Here is an 18,618-nt window from a genome sequence, read left to right as displayed (position 1 = left end):
AAGTGGACTGCATCAGAGAAAAACAGTTGAATTAACATTGGAATAATATGAAAAGCCAACATGAACCTCACAGATAAACTAAGAGCCCCATGAACACAGCATGCTCTATCCTAAAGCACAAGTATAGCACAATACATTTGCTCTATTCTGTATTGCCATTTATTGACTGTTTTGTTTTTGAGAATCATATTCACAGAGAAATGAGTCGAGACTGCGAAAACTCACAACATGTAGAAGAGCTCAGCTGACCCTAGATCTGAGGAAAGGATAAGGAGTTTAGGTCCCTGCATCATGCCGACCACTGTTCATCTTCCAGTAAAGAGTAATGACTAGACTGAGTGCAGACTGGCACATTCCAAAGCCCAGAACTACATGCCGGGGGATGCGCTAAAGCTTGGGGCAGTTGCCACCAAGGCACAGTGGGGAAAAATCTAAGGTCTTTCTGCCGAAGTTTAACGAGGGTCTGATCAGTTATCAGACACTCTCATTGCATTAACGTAAATACTCTCCGGCATGAGTAAGAAATGCCTTTGGTTTTTGCAACTGCAGAGAATGTCAAATTCCAATGTTTTTATTGATACACAAAGACTGTTCAGAATTGCTTTAGTACCTGTGAATGCAGATAATTTTTTTTATGAATGAAGTATAGTTTTGCAATTAAAAAAGTCAGAATGCAACATTCTGTTTGAGAAGGACACTGGTGACCTTGGCCCAAGATTGAGCTAATTATTTTCACGTCACTGAGAAGTCAATAATCATGATAGAGCCATATGATTCAGCTTTGAAATATATGCAGATATTGTTTATTGTTACGAATATATTTAAAACGTCTTTTACTTGCCATGGTATGTAGCTTAAAGTGGTGCAGTGATTGAAGAATTGATATAGGCCAAAAAGAAAAAATGTGTGAAAGGTCTTGTGTTATTAATCCTCTGAATCCATACACCATTTAATCATACAGACTGCATGGATTTCTAAAGAGGAAATTGTATTTAACTAACTTGCTGAGGTTTTTGAGGAGATAATGGAAATGGTTGATGTGGTTAAAGCTGTTGTTTTGGTATATATGGATTCTCAGAAAGTGTCTGATACAGTGCCACACAACAACCTTGTGAGGAAAGCTACAGGTCATGATGTAAAAGGGGTAGCAGCAGCAACATGGATATAAAATTGGCTGAGTGACAGGAAACAGAGGGCAACGGTTGAGAATATTTTCAGTTGGAGAAAGATCTGTAGTGGAGTAATTAGGGGTTGGTATTGGAACTTTTGCTTTTCCTGATATATATTAATGATCTGGATGTTGGTGTGTAAGGCACAATTTCAAAGATTGCAGATGACACCAAACTTGGAAGAACTGTAAATTGCGAGAACAGTATGGAACTCCAAAAGGACACTGACAAGTTGGTAGAGTGGATGGATAGGTGGTAGAGGAGGCTCAAAGCAGAGAAGTGTGAGATGATGCACTTTGGTCAGAAGGCCATTGAAAGAGAATACAAAATAGGGAGTACAATTTGAAAGGGGTACAGGAGCATAGTGAAGAAATTGGTGTTCTCCTTGGAGACAAGAAAACTGAGAGGAGATTTGATAGAGGTTTTTAAACTCATGAGAGGCTGGACTGAATAGATGGGAAGAAGCTGTCGTCACTTGTAAAAGGAAAAAGAATGAGAAGGCATAGATTTAAAATGATGTGAAAATGAAGCAAGGGTGACATGAGTTTTCACAGAGCAAGTGGTTAGGGTATGGAATACAATGCCTGGAAACGTAGTGGAGGCAGTTTCAAGTGAGGCATTCAAGAGGGCATTGAGTGACTTTTCGGATAAAAATGGTGTGCAGCGATAAGGGGAAAACGCAGGAGATTGGCACCATGTAATAGAACTGGCACAGGAATGATGGGCCAAATGGCCTCCTCTATGCTGTACCAATTCTGTGATATACTAATTTTAAAATAACATGTAGTGAGTGTTATTGTTCGCTAGAGGTCAATCTTTGAACTACTGACAGAAGCCAGTCAGTGCTGATTTATGCTGACTTGAGCAGTTTGAGTCAAAACCAATATTCCATTTCTAATATGTAAATATGAGGGACTGCTGTCAACCGAAAATATCAAGTCAACACATGCAGTTGTTGAAAAAAATTGATCAACTGTCATATCATGCAGAGACAAGAGGTCAGTTGCTATGATAACAGGAAAAATTCTGACTTATGCACGAGGGAGGTTCTTCTACACTATACTGCCAAGCTGTAATCCATATCCAAACTAAGCTACACTAGTAAGACCGGGTAATGGGAACGTTACTCTGCACCTAACAGTACTGGAGAGCACGTTTATGAGTCAGTGCCAATGAACTTTAACTGTAAGTTATATGATCCTGTAACTTAAAGACATCCAACATTTTTGGAGCTTGGAGAACAATACTAATGTCAAGATCAGTGGAAACACCTCATAGGACGAGGCAGAACTTTGAACTGTCACACAGAAAAAAAATACAAAACCACTCTGTACATAGTTATGGTATTCACATCACAATAAGGATATGGAGACACCAGAGAAACTGTAAAATAGATTTAAACAGAACACACCAGAGCTGAGAGGACTTATAACTATTAGGAAATAATAAATATAGGCTGGGGCTGTATCCTTTAACAATAAAAAGGACTGAGGAGTGACTTAACGTCCCCACAGTGACCTCTGCAGATACACAGTGGCTTGATAGTGCAAGCATAGAGAAGCGCTTTTCAATTGTGCAAAGTCCAAATCTGGGGGCCATAATTATAAGATGGTCACCATTAAATCCAACAGGGAATTCAGGAGAAACATTTACCCATAGAGTGGTGAGAACATGGAACCTGCTTCCACATAGTGCAGGTGAAGCAAATAACATTGATGCTGTTCACAGATAGTTCATAGAGGAAGCCAGAAAATGACAAGAAGAAGAGATGCATTAACTTATGTGCAGATATACTGAAATGAGGTAAGGTGGGAAGAGGTTCATGTGAAGCATAAGTACTAGTATAGATCATTTGGGTTGAACAGCCTGTTTCTGTGTTGTAAAATGTACTTTTTTTTCTTTATTTATTCATTCAGGGGATGAGTGTGTCGCTGGTTAGGCCAGCATTTATTGCCCATAAAAACCGAAAGAACTGCGGATGCTGTAAATCAGGAACAAAAACAAAGTTGCTGGAGAAGCTCAGCAGGTCTGGCAGCATCTGTGAAGGAAAAAACAGAGTTAACGTTTTGGGTCCGGTGACCCTTCCTCAGAACACAGTTATTTAATTATTGCCCATCCCTAATTGCCCAGAGGCAGTTATGAGTCAATTACATTGCTGTGGGTCTGGAGTCACATGTAGGCCAGACCAGGTAAGGATGGCAGTTTCCTTCCCTAAAGGTCTTTAGTGAACCAGATGGGTTTTTCTGACAGTCAGCAGACTCTTAATTCCAGATATTTATTGAATTCAAATTCCACCCTCTGCCATGGTGGGATTCGAACCTAGGTCCCCAGAACGTTACCTGGGTCTCTAGATTAACAGTCCAGCTATAATACCACTAGGCATTGCTTCCCTTTACATGATTCTATATAATTGTGTATACTGGCTTCTTCAACTCACAATCTTTGACTTAGTTTTGAGTGAAGCCATTTGTTTAAGTGTGATTTAAAGTATCATGGGAATATATGTAACATACACACAGTACATACAGTCACAGATAAAGGTTTAGTGTCTGTTATGTTAAGTAATGAACTGAAATATCAATGGAGTTGTTGCAGAATAAGGAAACTGCAGGCACACTCTAGTGACTTCTAAACTGCAACATAGTTTCAGAGTCCATGTGAGAATTATAAAACACGTCTGTAAAACCAGAGTACTTTTTAATCATCATCCAAACCCTTGATTGGACAAAGCATGTAATTACTTCATTGTTCTCTGAATCTGGTGATCAGATGTCACCCAATCACCTTGAAAAACCTTGTCAAACAATACGTGCACAGCAGCTACTAGGAGCCAAACAACCTGAACTCAATTCCCAATGACGCAGAGAGATATAGTGTTCAAGGTCACAGTAGTAATACATTTTGTGGTGGTTTTTATTTGTTTGCTTTCACTGCTCATAAATTTCATTTTGTAAACACTTGCGAGATTGCGGTCTCACCCCATTTCCCTCCCAAAGAAGATAAGTCAAAAGCCATGAATCATAAACGATATGATTTGAAAACAGAGGCAATTGTTCAGCGCTTTGCATTTCCTTGTTTAAAAATGCTGGCTGTTATTTCCCTAGCACAAAAAACACTGGAGTTGTGAAATGTTTTCTAAGTTAATGTTTTTCTTACTCAGACTCTGTTTCTGTACATCCTTCCAGACTTTTTACCAACGATTCCTCAAAGATCTCCAGTTCTTCAAATGAAATTCGCAAGAGACAGGTGATGTGACGGATGAGGACCCTCGCACGTGCATCGTAGTATCCTTCAACACAAATGTGAAATGAAGCATTCTAGTTAGAACACTCTAGAACGGCTAAAACTTTTATTTTGTTCGTTTTGCATTATCTAAATATACCAGATTTGATAATAAGTAATGTGTTTGACATTGGGTAGTTTCAGGTTTCAATAAACAGATCTGACAAATACTCTTATACCAAGCAAAGACCAGAACTGCAATGCCCAGTGTAAGGTTGAACCATACAGACCCATAGTGTCCTCTCAGGTGGGGTTCTGAGTGTGTTGATCAGTGAAAACCAAATATGCACCATCCTGTTTGCTTCTAGCGCACAGACACCACAAAGCTCAAAAACCTTGTGCCTTAATGTGCAGAGCATTTGCAATAAAGTAGACAAACAAATCGCACAGATAGATGTAAACGAGCACAATATAATTGTGATTACGGAAACACGGCTGCAGGGTGACCAGGGATGGGAACTGAATGTCCCAGGGTATTGAGTATTTAGGAAGGACAGGCAGAAAGGAAAAGGTGACGGAGCAGCATTGCTGGTTAAAGAGGAAATTAACACAATAGTGAGAAAGGATATTAGCTCTAACAATGTGGAGTCTGTATGGGCAGAGTTAAGAAGTACCAATGGGCAAAAAACATTAGCGAGTGTCATATATAGACCCCCAAACTGCAGTGGTGATGCTGAGAATGGCATTAAACAGGAAATTAGAGCTGCATATGATAAGGGAATTTCGGTGATCATGGTTGATTTTAATCTGCACATAGATTGGGCAAATCAAATCAGCCACAATAGAAGAGGAATTCCTGTAGTGTATACAGGATGATTTTTTTGACCAATATGTGGGGAAACCAAAGAGAGAGCAGGCCATCTTAGACTGCATACTGTGTAATGAGAGGGAATCATTGCCAATCTAGCTGTGCGAGATCCCTAGGGGATGAGTGACCAAACATAATAGAATATCAAGATGGAGAGTGAGGTAGTTGATTCAGACTCTAGGGTGCTGAATCTTAATAAAGGAAACTATGAAGGTATGAGGTGTGAGTTGGCCTTGATAGATTAGGGAGAGTTAGAAGGATGACACTAGATAGGCAACGGCAAACATTCAAGGAACACATGGGGGAACTGCAACAACTGTTTATTCCTGTCTGCACTAAAGCAAAATGGGTAAGAGGGCCAATCCATGGCTTACAAAGGAAATTAGAATTAGGATTCGATCCAAGGAAGAAGCTTATGGTCCAATCGCCTGAATATTGACTTCACCCGCTTCAAAATCTCTCCTCCCCCAATCTGTCCATCTTCTGACTCACCTATCCGCTCCACCCTTCTCACTGACCAACCACAATAACCCCCTACCTGCATCCACTTAGCTCTATCTCACCAACACCTCCCCCAAAACCCACTCCCCTCCCTCTATTTAATTCTGGGCTCCCCTCCACCTTCCCAGCCCTGACGAAGAGTTTCAGCCCAAAACGTTGACTTTCCTGCTTCTCGGATGCTGTCTGACCTACTGTGCTTTTCCAGCTCCACGTTTATTGACTCTAGCTCCCAGCATCTGCAGTCCTTACTGTCTCCAAGGAAGAAGCATACAGATTGGCCAAGAAAAATAATATGTCTGAGGATTGGGAACAGTCTAGAATTCAGCAAAGACCAAGGGATTGATTAAGAAAATACAGTACAAAAGTAAGCTTGCAGGGAACATAAAGACTGAAACTAAGAGTTTCCATAGGTACATGAAGAGAAAGAGATTGAAGACAAATGTAGATCCCCTACAGACAAAAATCAGAGGAATGTATAATGTATAATGGGGACAAAGAAATGGCTGAGCACCTGAATACATACTTGGGTCTGTCTTCACAAAAGAGGACACAAATCAGATACCAGAAATGTTGAAGAATGCAAGATTTCGAGAGAGGGAAGAATTGAGGGAGATCAATATTAGTAGAGAAATGGTGCTGGGAAAATTGATGGTATTGAAGGCCGATAATTCCCCAGGGCCTAATAATCTACATCTCAGAGTACTTAAGGAATTACTCTAGAAATGGTGGATGCATTGGTTGTCATCTTCAAGGATTCTATAGACTCTGGAACAGTCCCTGCAAATTGGAGGGTAGCTAATGTCACTCCAATATTCAAAAGGGGAGGTAGAGAGAAAACAGGGAATTATAGACCAGTAAACCTAACATTGGTAGTGGGGAAAATTCTCAAATCCATTATTAAGTTCTTTATAGCGGAGCAGACAGGATCAGACTGAGTCAGCCTGGATTTATGAAGGGGAAATCATACTTGACAAATCTGTTGGATTTCTATGAAGATGTAATTAGTAGAGTTTACAAGGGCGAGCCAGTCGATGTAGTATATTTGGACTTTCAGAAAGCATTTGACAAAGTTCCACCTAAGAGATTATTGCGCAAAATTAAAGTGCATGGGATTGGGGGAAGTGTATTGAGATGGATAGAAAACTGGTTGGCAGACAGGAAACAAAGTGTAGGAATTAATGGGTTCAGAGATAGTAGGAACTGCAGATGCTAGAGAATCTGAGATAATAAGGTGTAGAGCTGGATGAACACAGCAGGCCAAGCACCATCAGAGGAGCAGGAAAGCTGATGTTTCGGGCCTGAAGAAGGCTCTACACCTTGTTATCTCTATGTAGGAATTAATGGGTCCTTTTCAAATTGGCAGGCAGTAGCTAGTGGGGTGCCACAGGGATCAGTGCTGGGACTCCAGCTATTCATAATACATATTAATGATTTGGATGAGGGAACAAAATGTAACATCTCAAAGTTTGCAGATGATACCAAGTTGGGTGGCAGGGTGAACTGTGATGAGGATGCAGAGATCCTTCAGCATGATCTGGACAGGTTGGGCGAGTGGGCAAATCAATGGCAGATGCAGTATAATTTGGAACAATGTGAAGTTATTCTCTTCAGAAGCAAAAACAAGAAGGCAGATTACTATCAGGTTGGCTGTAAATTGAGAGAGGGGAGTGTGCAGCGGGACCTGGATGTCCTTGTGCATAGTCGCTGAAAGTAAGCATGCAGGTGTAGCAAGCGGTAAAGAAGGCAAATGGTATCTTGGCCTTCATTGTGAAAGGTATTGAGTACAGAACCAAGGATGTGTTGTTGCAGTTATAGAGGGCTTTGGTGAGTCCACACCTAGAATACGGTGTGCAGTTTTGGTCTCCTTTTCTGAGAAAGGATGCTCTTGCTCTCGAGGGGATGCGGCGAAGGTTTACCAGGCTGATTCTGGGGATGGCAGGACTGACGTATAAGGAGAGATTGACTAGGTTAGGATTGTTTTCGCTGGAGTTCAGACAAATGAGGGGTGATCTCACAGAGACTTCTAAAATTCTAACAGGACTAGACAGGGTAGATGCAGGGAGGATATTCCCAACAGTCGGACTGTCCAGAAGCAGGGGTCACAGCCTGAGGAATCGGGGTAGACCATTTAGGACAGAGATGAGGAGACATTTCTTTCACCCAAAGAGTGGTGAGCCTGCAGAATTCATTACCACAGGAAGTAGTTGATGCCAAAACATTGAATGGATTCAAGACATGGCTGGATATAGCATTTGGGGCGAATGTGATCAAAGGTTATGGCGAGAAAGCAGGATTAGGCTATTTAATTGGACGATTAGCCATGATAGTGATGAATGGCGGAGCAGGCTCAAAGGACAACTGGCCTCCTCCCGCTCCTATCTTCAATGTTTCTAAAATGCTACTTTTCAGGTTAAGAATAAAACGAATATTGATGATTGTATCAATTAATATTTTGATTAACTAAATAAATTAGACCAAAGGAAGGTGTTAAAGTATATGTACTGGAACCATCAACAACTCATCCTGTATCAACACATCCCCTCTAAATCATCAACAGCCAATCTAACCCACTCTCTGAATACCTATACCACAACGGGCACACCAACAGATCACACAGCAAGAATATGGACAAGCAAACATTTAATTATGTATTTTGGAGTAAAGCATGGTAAAGCATTGCAAGATATTGCTGAAGTCACTAAGATGGTACACAGCACGGTGGTAAAGTCTTTACTTTCAACGTGGAATGTTCCTATCGTTAGCAGACAGGACAAAAATAAGCAAAAAATCTGCGAAAGGAGGTTTTAAACATAATATTTATGCAAATAAATGTTAAAAATATTTCTGCTCATCAAAGTGAGGAATTTCTGTGGTGGGGAATGGAACATTTTCAGGATTAGTATCAGCAGGGATGAAGTCCCATTGAACAGTCCTAACGCAATAGTATTGGTTGTATCCAAGGTTAAACTCAATCCATGCAGTCCCAAAAATATGCACCAACTTCAGGAATGTCTTTTCATACACAAATATTATAATCCTCATTCCTATTCTAGCCAGTCAAAAATCAAGTTAATGCTAATTAGTGAGAAAAAATACCCATGGGGACCTGGGTTGTGACTAGAAATACAGAATGAAACAGGACATTAACTCTAAGCAGTTCACGTCAGTGTTTATCCTTCATGCAAGCAAATAGTTCAAACCACATTTTCTCCTCAGCTCATTTTCCTTTGTTCATATGCCCCAAGCTAATTTTGAATGCTGACAGATTCTGCCAGGGTTGGCCATACCATATAAATGAATCGAGCAGCACCTAGGCCATCAGGCTTTAAGGGGTACCAAATTAGATGGAAGTGAATGCCAAGTAAATAAAAGTAAAATTTCATTCTTGACTTCAATTTTTTCTCTTTGATGACTGTGCACACGTGTTTGGGTATGAGTGGAGGGTAGGGTGGGGTGTGGTGGGGGTGGTTTTTGCCAAATCCTTGGGCCAGCACTGTCTTGGCTCTAAGCCTGTAAGAATGTTTCACAGCTTGCAACTCTCAAAACTGGGCAAACTGATTTGATACAGGCTCCAGTCAGCAGAGGACAGCTTTGCCCTGCCAAATTCAGGTGGATTTCAACACACATCCCAGAAGTAAAAGACTGAAGTTGAAATGACTACAGTACCCAGTTCCATTAAATAAAAATGCTCCTTCTGTACACACAGGTAATAGAGTCTCATAAGCAGGTTGAGCTTCTAGAAAAAGTATGCATTTGCAGCTTATGCAACACAAATTGGCCACGACTATTCAAATCAATAATAAGCACCTTGAGCACTGGACTGAATAATTAATATTCATTGATATTTAACTTGAATAAGGAACAGCAAATAAGGACTACCTAGTTTTAACTGGTTTGATTTGCCTTTTAATGTGAGAAATCTGTGTCTTCATCTGGGCATTTTGCTAATTTTCAACTTTCTCTCTTGTCAAGAAGGTGTTCAGTCTGGCTAGGTGCAGTTCCCGGAAGACAGGCAGCTTTGCAATGCGTCACATTGTTCAGCAATCTTTATGTGAGCTTAAATAATCTATCTAACCACAACAATATATCAAAGTCTGATCCTGTTTCCACCCAATGTTCACACACTTTCCACCAGAGGTGACTATATATTGGGCAGGGGCCAAATCCACAACTGATCTTAAACCCGCTGTAATCCATTATCATTAACACTAATCATAACACCAGCTGCTGTCTAACCAAGGTTAGCAACCGAACTTGTGACAGTACTGCTTACTAAAGCTGAGTAGGGGATATTGAACTCTTGGTATAGTTTGACTGCACATTAGATAGCTCATTCTAAATCTTTGTGCTTTAGTGTACACAGACTACTGCATTCATGATGTGTGCATAGCAGCATCAGACTTGTGAGCAGAAGCAAGCTGTTTGGACGTTCAAGCCTGCTCCACCAACCAATGATCTGGATATGGTCTGCACCCCATAACCATTGATATCCTATCAAAATTCTGTCTAACTTAGCCTTGAATAAATTTAAATATACAGTCTTCATTACCTTCTGAGAAAGAGAATTTCACACTCTAAGTGGCTCTTAGAGAAAAGAAATCTCATTACTGTTTCAGAACGACACTATTAATTCTTAAACAGTGTCCTCTAAAATTTGGTCACATTGTGATTTTCTGGTATTTGCTATAAACTCTTTTATAATGTTTTCTCCAGCATCTTTCTTGTCACTGATGTTACTAGACTGTAGTTTCCTGCTTTCTGTCATCTTCCTTCCTTGAATAAAGGTGTTATGTTGCCATTTTCTAACCTGCTCTGAGTATTCCAGAATCTAAGGAATTTTAAAAGAATATAACCAATGCAAGTACTATCTGTGCTGCGACTTAATTTAATACTCTAGGATACAGTACTTTCAGACCATTAGTTTTACTAGCTTTTTTTCCCTTGGTGACAGTGATTGTTTTAAGTCAGCCCTCTCTTCACGTCTGGACTTATATTGTGATTGGGAGTTTTTCTAAGACTTCGACCACAAAAACAAACACAAAATATTTGTTCATAGCCTATTATCCATTATCAATTCCTTAGACTGTCTCTGTAGAGGACCAACACTTGCTTTAGTTACTGTTTACCTGTTCAAATACTTAAGGGAACCTTTACTATATGTTTCAATATTACTAAATAATTTTCTCTCATTCTCTGTTTTCTGCCCTTTTATGACATTCTTAATCATTTATTGCTGCTTCTTAAAGTCTGTCCAATTTCTAAACTACCAATAATCTTTGCTGATTTCTACACAGTCAATTTAATACTACGCCTAACCTACTTATTTAGCCATGGCTAATGTATCCTCTCTGAAGAGCCTTTCTTTCTCACAGAAATAAATCTTTGCTAAGAGTATTCTGAAGGAGGAGCTTGAACAGCTAGAGGTCATGGTCTATGTTAGGACCAGTGACATGTGAAGAAAGAAAAATGAGGTCCTGCAAGTAGACTTTAGGAAGTTAGATAGGAAATTGAAAAGTAGGACTTCAAAAGGTAGTAATCTCCAGATTATTCCTGGTGCCACGCAGCAGTGAGTATAAGGATAGAAGGATAGAGTAGATAGATTTATGGCTCAGGAGAGAGGTCTTTAGATTTGTAAGGCATTGGGACCATTTTTAGGAACCTGTACAAGTTGTATGGGTTACATCTGAATAGGAACAGGCCCAACATCCTCGTGGTGAGGTTTGCTGATCTGTTGGGGTGGTTTTAAAATAGATTAGTAAGGGAATGGGATCCCAACAAGTATGTCAGAAGGGCAAGAAAATGAGATGGAATTGGTTTTTAAAACACTGGGTCAATGAGACTGGAATGCAGAGGAAACATAGTCTAGATAAGAAAGGAGTGGGTTGACAAGGCTAAATGGATTAAACCTTAATGCAAGGAGCCTGAGGAATAAGACAGACGAGCTGAGGGTATTGTTAGGTATGTGAGAGTATGACATCATAGCCAAGACTAGTTGCAGACCACAGCCAGATCAATTGACTGAAAGATAGCAGGATTGGCAGCTCAACATTCCTGGTTACAGGGTATTCAGACAAAAGAAAAAAGGGGATAGAAGAAGAAGGGTGGCGTCACAATATTGATCAAGCAATCAATTATAGCAGTGAGGAGGGATGATATGTTGGAATGATCATCAAAAAAGGCCATATGGGTAGAAGTAATAAACACAAAAGGAGGAAACACAACGGCAGGTGGTGGTGTAATGGTAGTGTCATGAGACTAGTAATTGAGAACATCAAGCTGATGTTCTGGGGACATGAGTTCAAATCCTACCATGGCAGATGGTGAAATCTGAATTCAATAAAAAAGATGAAATAAGAAGCTAGTCTAATGGCATCTATGTAACCTCTGTCAATTGTTGTAAAAACCCGTCTGGTTCACCAATGCCCTTTAGGAAAGGAAATCTGTCATCTTACCTGATCTTGCTTACATGTGACTGCACATCCAGAACAATATGGTTGACTCTTAGGAATGGGCAGTAAATGTTGTCTGAGATAGCAATACCTGCATCCCATGAATAAATTTTTACGAACATGCTGTTAGGTGTGTACTGTTGATGCAAAAACAGTCAGGGAGAGATAGAGCATCAAAAATGTAATCAAATTTTTCAGAAGTGTAAAAATAGTAAGGCAATAGTAGGGGATTTTAACTATCCAGGTATTAACTGGGACAATATTACTCAATCTTTCTTCATTTTTTACAAATGTACGTTGGCCACTGTCCTCCAGCATTACACCTATGGCGGGGCAAGACTGGAAAGTGATGATCCTCTTTCCTACAGAATAGCAAATGGTACTGCTCAGACACTCTAAAATGTGGCCCATGTGTCAGTATAGGAGGCATTGTCACAGTATCAGTCGAGAAACCTATTAAAAAGAACAGAATGTCATTGGTTTCCTTAGTTGATTTGGCTACCTCACATTTGGTGTGGGAAGCCAGTGAAGAACATTTGTATCAAAATAGAAAGTTGTAACAAAACTGAACAGAAAAGGCCCTGGGCCTTGTTTTCCCTCTATTTTCCCTTCATAGCAATCTTGTCCCATCTTCTTCTTATCCTTAAGGCCTTTGGTAACTTATAGCTACACAGATGCCAAGCATCTTGGATGCACAAGTGTCCAATTCATAGTTACTTCTCTCCCCTCCTGAATGTCCAAACAGGGAAACTTAGGGGTGTAGATACAGATTTCCTTGAAAGTGGCATCACATGTAGACAGGGTGGTGAAGAAAGCATTTGGCATGCCTGCCTTCATCAATCAGAGCATCATGTACAGGAATTGGGGGACGTCATGTTACAGCTGTACAAGACGTTGGTAAGGCCACATTTGGAGTACTGCATATAATTCTGATCGCCCTGCGATAGGAAGGATGTTATTGAACTGGAAAAGGTGCAAAAAAGATTTAAGGATGTTACCAAAACTGAAAGGTTTGAGTCATAGGGAGAATCTGTATAGGCTGGGACTTGATCCTTTGGAGCATCTTTCTTGTGCAGATGTTCTGCGCCTTTCTATTTTTTTGTTTTTCACATTTACAGAATTCCCAATGTTTCCTTCTCTCCGCAATGTTACTTTCTGTTCAATGTCACAGCTGGAGAACTATCCACCAAATACCAACAAATCAAAATTTGTGATGTTGCAGAATCAGTTAAATCATTGTCTCATTGTCAAACTCTTTATCTTGGAATCCTGAACTTTATACAACTCCTCCCAAATTGGGGACTTTCTCAATCCATTTATCAACACAATCACTTTGAATCTTCCCTGTGATCAGATTATTCATTTACAAACCACACTTCTACCTTTGGAATTTTCTGCATTGGGAAATCATTCAAAGCAAGGCACACAGCAGCTGCTATTAATGTAAAGCCAGGGTTAGGAAGCACCTCTATGAGTAATGATGACTTGACTCAATGTTTTGCAAAAGTGGCAGAATAACAATCAACTCCATAACATACAGAAAGAAGTTCAATATCTCAGACACAATTTAACTTCACATAATTATCTGAATATTCAGCATTTTATGAATCTATAATAAGTGAATCAATTGCAATTTTTAATGCTATAATACTAGGTTTTTTCGTTTTGATAAATCCGCTCATTCCCCCCACTGTAGATCCACATCTTTAAATTCTTCACTGATCTGAAATGTAATTTCAATTTCCGGGAATGATTTGTCATTGTCGTAATTATTTTGCTCCAATTTAAGTAATATGGACCTTCAGATTATTCCAAAAATGATTGGCGATTATACACTACTCAATCCTGCACACTTGGCAATGACATGCACCAAACAAACAAATTCTGGTCATGCTGCTATAGGAAGGATGTTATTAAACTTGAAGGGGGACAAAAAAGATTTACAAGGATGTTACCGAGAATGGAAGGTTTGAGTTATAAGGAGAGGCTGGGACTTTTCTCCCCAGAACATAGGAAGCTGAGGAGTGACCTTAGAGAGGTGTATAAAATCATGAGGGGCATGGATAAAGTGAATAGCCAAGGTCTTTTTTCCAGGGTAGGGGAGTCCAAAACTAGAGGGCACAGGTTTAAGATGAAAGCGAAAACATTTAAAAGGGACCTGATGGACAACGTTTTCACACAGAGGTTGGTGCATATATGGAATGAGCTGCCAGTGGAAATGGTAGAGGTGGGTACAGTTACAACATTTAAAAGACATTTGGACAAGTAGAAAAGGATAGGAAAGGTTTAGAGGGATATAGGCTAAATGCAGGCAAATGGGACTAGTTCAGTTTAGGAAACCTGGTCAGCACGGATGAGTTGAGCCAAAATGTCTGTTTCTGTGCTGTATGACTCTATGACATAACAGCATGAGTAAGTGAGGGAAAGACAAAGTGCAAGCAAAACAAAGAAAGGATGTGGCATGTATAAGTGTGAGTGTATAAGTCCTGCCCTGATTCGCCTTCCCAACATGCAACACCCCACACTTATCTAAATTAAACGCCATCTGCCACTCCTCGGCCCATTGGCCCATGTGATCAAGATCCCGTAGTACTCTGAGGTAACCTTCTTCGCTGTCCACTACACCTCCAATTTTGGTGTCATCTGCAAATTTACTAACCACATCTCCTATGTTCACATCCAAATCATTTATTTAAATGACAAAAAACAGTGGACCCAGTCCCGATCCTTGTGGCACACCGCTGGTCACAGGCCTCCAGTCTGAAAAGCAATCCTCTACCACCAGCCTCTGTCTTCTACCTTTTAGCCAGTTCTGTATCCAAATAGTTAGTTCTCCCTGTATTCCATGCAATTTAACTTTGCTAACCAGTCGACCATGAGGAACCTTGTTGAACACCTTACTGAAGTACACATAGATCATGTCCACTGCTCTGCCCTCATCAATCCTCTTCGTTACTTCTCCAAAAAACTCAAGTTAGTGAGACACGATTTCCCACGCACAAAACCATGTTGACTATCCCTATTCAGTCCATGCCTTTCTAAATACATGTAAATGCTGTCCCTCAGGATTCCCTTCAACAACGTGCCCATCACCGTCAGGCTCACCACTCTATAGTTCCCTAGCTTTTCCTTACCACCTTTCTTAAATAGTGGCACCACATAAACCAATCTCCAGTCTTCTGGTACCTCACCTGTGGCCATCTCAGCAAGGGGCACAGCAATCACTTTCCTAGCTTCCCACAGAGTTCTAGTGGACACCTTATCAGGTCCCAGGGATTTATCCACCTTTATGCATTTTAAGCCATCCAGCACCATGTCCTCTGTAATATGGACATTTTTCAAGATGTCGTTATTTCTTTCCCCACGTTCTATATCTTCTATATCCTTCTCCATAGTAAACACTAATACAAAATATTCGTTTAGTACCTCCCCCATTTCCTGCGGTTCCACACATAGGCTACCTTGCTGATCTTTAAGGGGCCCTATTCTCTCCCTAGTTACCCTTTTGTCCTTAATGTATTTGTAGAATCCCTTTGGATTTGCCTTAACCCTATTTGTTCCCTTTTTGCCCTCCTGATTTCCCTCTTAAGTATACTCCTACTGCCTTTATAGTCTTGGAATATTAAATAAAAACAGAAAGTATTGGAGAAACTCAACAGTTCTGACAGTATCTGTGAACAGCTAAACTTTCAAATCCAAACGATTCTCCTCACACCAATTGTCAAGCATGAAAGACAGGTCTCAGGAGGGAAACTATTTGGGAAGGTTTCTGGTTCAGTAATTTGATAGGTAGAAGTGGGAGGGATATTACAAAATAACATATTTCCAGGATTTTCTATTTTTACCGTTACAGGATCCAGAACTCACCATCTTTCACTGAAAAGGAGACAAGGTCCTAAGACAGAAGAGCAAAAATTAGATTGAATATGAGTTCTTCCAAAGTAAAAGAAAACATTTCACAGAAATTCTCAAACAAACATATGCAGCACCAATGGAACCTCAAGAAAAAAGTGAACAATCCAATAGGGCACAGCAGACAGAACAGCACAGCAGGATGCCATATAGAATATGTACCTGAGTGATGAGGATTGGACTGCCCTCCAAAACCTGTTCTTTTAGTAGCAGGTCTGCAAACGTGTCTGTTCCTTCCCCTCCCATTCCATTGGCAAAAACCTCCATGACTGGCAAGACAGATTCTGAGAGCTGCAGCCATTGTACAAGTCCTTTAATAAATTTCATTCTGAACTGCCTACAAAACCAAGAAATACAGTTAGTGACCTTTCTTTAATAAATTTTGTAAATAAAAGTGACCAATGCATATATGCATGAACACTTTACAGACCTATAAATATGAGCATATGCAGTCACACAGATGTACCCACCTATGTGTACACATGAGCACTGACAGCTCATTATCTGAAGAGTAAAATAATTGCGAGCTATCGGGAAAAAGCAGTAGAGTAACACTAGCTGAACTGTTCTGCAGATAATAGGCTGAAGTGCCCCTTTCTGTTCTGTAACAATTCTACGATTCTGTGAAAACAGTCATGAATTTAGACTTTTGGCTCATGATAATGAGGGTTAGAACAATAGTTCTGTAGGACATGAGTTTGTCATAATCTAAGTTGCAAGGTACGCAGACATTGCATCGCATTTATTACAGCACATAAAAGCACAATTAATCAGAGCTTAGAGGTTACAGGAAAATGAGAGTTCCAAAAGCAATAGAATTATCTTATGTGGGCACAGACCTACAAACATTGTGTATTTTGTAACTGATTAGCTGCATTTAATTCCATTTTGGAATTGTCTGTAGCTCTAAAAGCATATCTCGGTATTATCAATTTAAGTAAAACAAATCATTTTAATTTCACTTAGCTACAAACCACGGCAATTTCACAATTTTAGTAGCATAGAGTGATCAAGTAAAGCCATTAATACTTTCATATCAGGAAATATCTACTTTGTTTTAAAAAATCAGCTGCAACCAGCGTTAAGAAAATAAGCTTCACATAAGGCAACAACAAGATATAATTCAGAGAGTGTCCTTTCAAGGTAGTACAAGATTTTTAGAAACTGCATTTTTGAGGCTTGATATTATATGAAACTTCTTTGGGAGATAAATTGTCAATAAACCCATCCACAATCTAGATCTCAGTTTAATTTTTCCTGCCTCAAATTTAGCTAACAACCAATGGAAGTAAATAACATTGATGAATTAGTGTCAGTTCTTAGTATCTAACTCTAGTCTTGCATTCTAAAGGACCTGCTTAGTTAATGCTAGTGGCCTCAAGGCCAACAAGTAAAGCAACTTTTACATGTTAGATTCTAACAGCTGGGTTGAAAAGCTGACACTCAATACATACAAACACATATACAGATACATACAGACATATGTATCGATCAGTTCTTGAACAACTTCCTCAGAGTTTTTCCAAATGTTTTGGCTACTTAAAAGCAGATGGTTGAAAGCTACATAATGCTCAAATTGGAAACCAGTTTGAAAATGATCCTGATGTGATCAACATCTGCTACTGCCCAATATGGTCTAGTCTCAGTTTCCATCCCTGGCTAGTACTAAGTTGTCCACTTTCATCTAGGATAGTGATAAAATCACAACAAGGATCTCAGTGCCCCAGAATTAAGGAGAGGGCAAAGAAAAAAAAAGCAGCCTGCTTCCTTTTTCAGTTTACTATTCAGCGATCCCTGCTGCAAGTGTGTAAGGTGGATACCAAACTAAACATCCAGTACCAACTCCTGATACTTGGTGTTCTACACTGGAGTACCAACCTGTGTTCCTCTTCTAAAAACAACAATGACAGCGTAACTCCACACAGGCCGCCATATGCAAACCTTCCTGGTTCACTCAGCAGTCGACCAACCAACTCAAGTTTCGTTTCATCTGAGCAGGCCATTGTCACAAGGCCATGAGCTGCTCTGTCTTGGCCAGTTATATGGTCATCTTCAGCTGGTATCAGAGAAAAGGAGATTTTCTACAAACAAAACAGAAAATTGATTGAGAGTAAAAAGAAAACCATGAGCAGTGTAAACATGGATCAACTCCAATACTGTTTCTAAACAATTCTGCAATAACGTAGTGATACACATATGAACTTGTTTGTGCACCTTGACAATGTGCAACACAACACCCATAGAGTTGAACAGTCACAGAGAATAACAGCACAAAACAGGCCCTTCAGCCCAACTCATCCATGTTGTCCAGGTTTCCTAAACTGAGACCAGTCCCATTTTCCTGCTTTTGGCCCATAGCCCTCTGAACCTTTCCTATCTATATGATATAGACCAGACCAGATTCCCTCAAATATTTTAAGAAGGTAGCCTAGACCTGAACTTTTTCTTATTTTTAAGGCAAATATAAAGTGACATGCTCCAGAAACAATGTGACTGG

The 18,618-nt window shown here is 39.9% G+C and overlaps 1 protein-coding gene and 1 long non-coding RNA gene across 9 annotated transcripts in view; one reads left to right on the top strand and one right to left on the bottom strand.

Annotated features, from left to right (window-relative positions):
• Positions 1-18,618, bottom strand: part of tmco4 (transmembrane and coiled-coil domains 4) — a 106,298-nt gene that overhangs the window by 79,620 nt on the left and 8,060 nt on the right. For 5 of the 8 annotated variants that reach the window (XR_007265315.1, XM_048615207.1, XM_048615203.1 and 2 more), the window contains exons 2-5: positions 18,000-18,202; positions 16,284-16,458; positions 16,077-16,104; positions 4,326-4,458 (exon numbers count right to left, since the gene is read on the bottom strand). Coding sequence is in view for 7 of the 8 variants with exons in the window: in XM_048615207.1 (XP_048471164.1) it covers positions 4,326-4,458; positions 16,077-16,104; positions 16,284-16,458; positions 18,000-18,124 (461 nt within the window). In the remaining variant the exon portion in view is untranslated. Of the gene's footprint in view, positions 1-4,325; positions 4,459-16,076; positions 16,105-16,283; positions 16,459-17,999; positions 18,203-18,618 lie in introns of those variants that run through there. The other 3 variants (XM_048615208.1, XM_048615209.1, XM_048615210.1) reach the window with 3 other exon arrangements.
• On the top strand, positions 4,141-16,474 carry LOC125486664. The gene is made up of 2 exons (XR_007265316.1): positions 4,141-4,415; positions 16,063-16,474. It is a non-coding gene; the product is annotated as an uncharacterized LOC125486664 (long non-coding RNA).

Source organism: Rhincodon typus, chromosome 31 (assembly GCF_021869965.1).
Source record: "Rhincodon typus isolate 14 chromosome 31, sRhiTyp1.1, whole genome shotgun sequence".
NCBI classification, from domain to species: Eukaryota; Metazoa; Chordata; class Chondrichthyes; order Orectolobiformes; family Rhincodontidae; genus Rhincodon; species Rhincodon typus.
The sequence above is the reverse complement of the archived record's forward strand: the minus strand, read 5'-3'. Positions and strand labels throughout refer to the sequence as shown.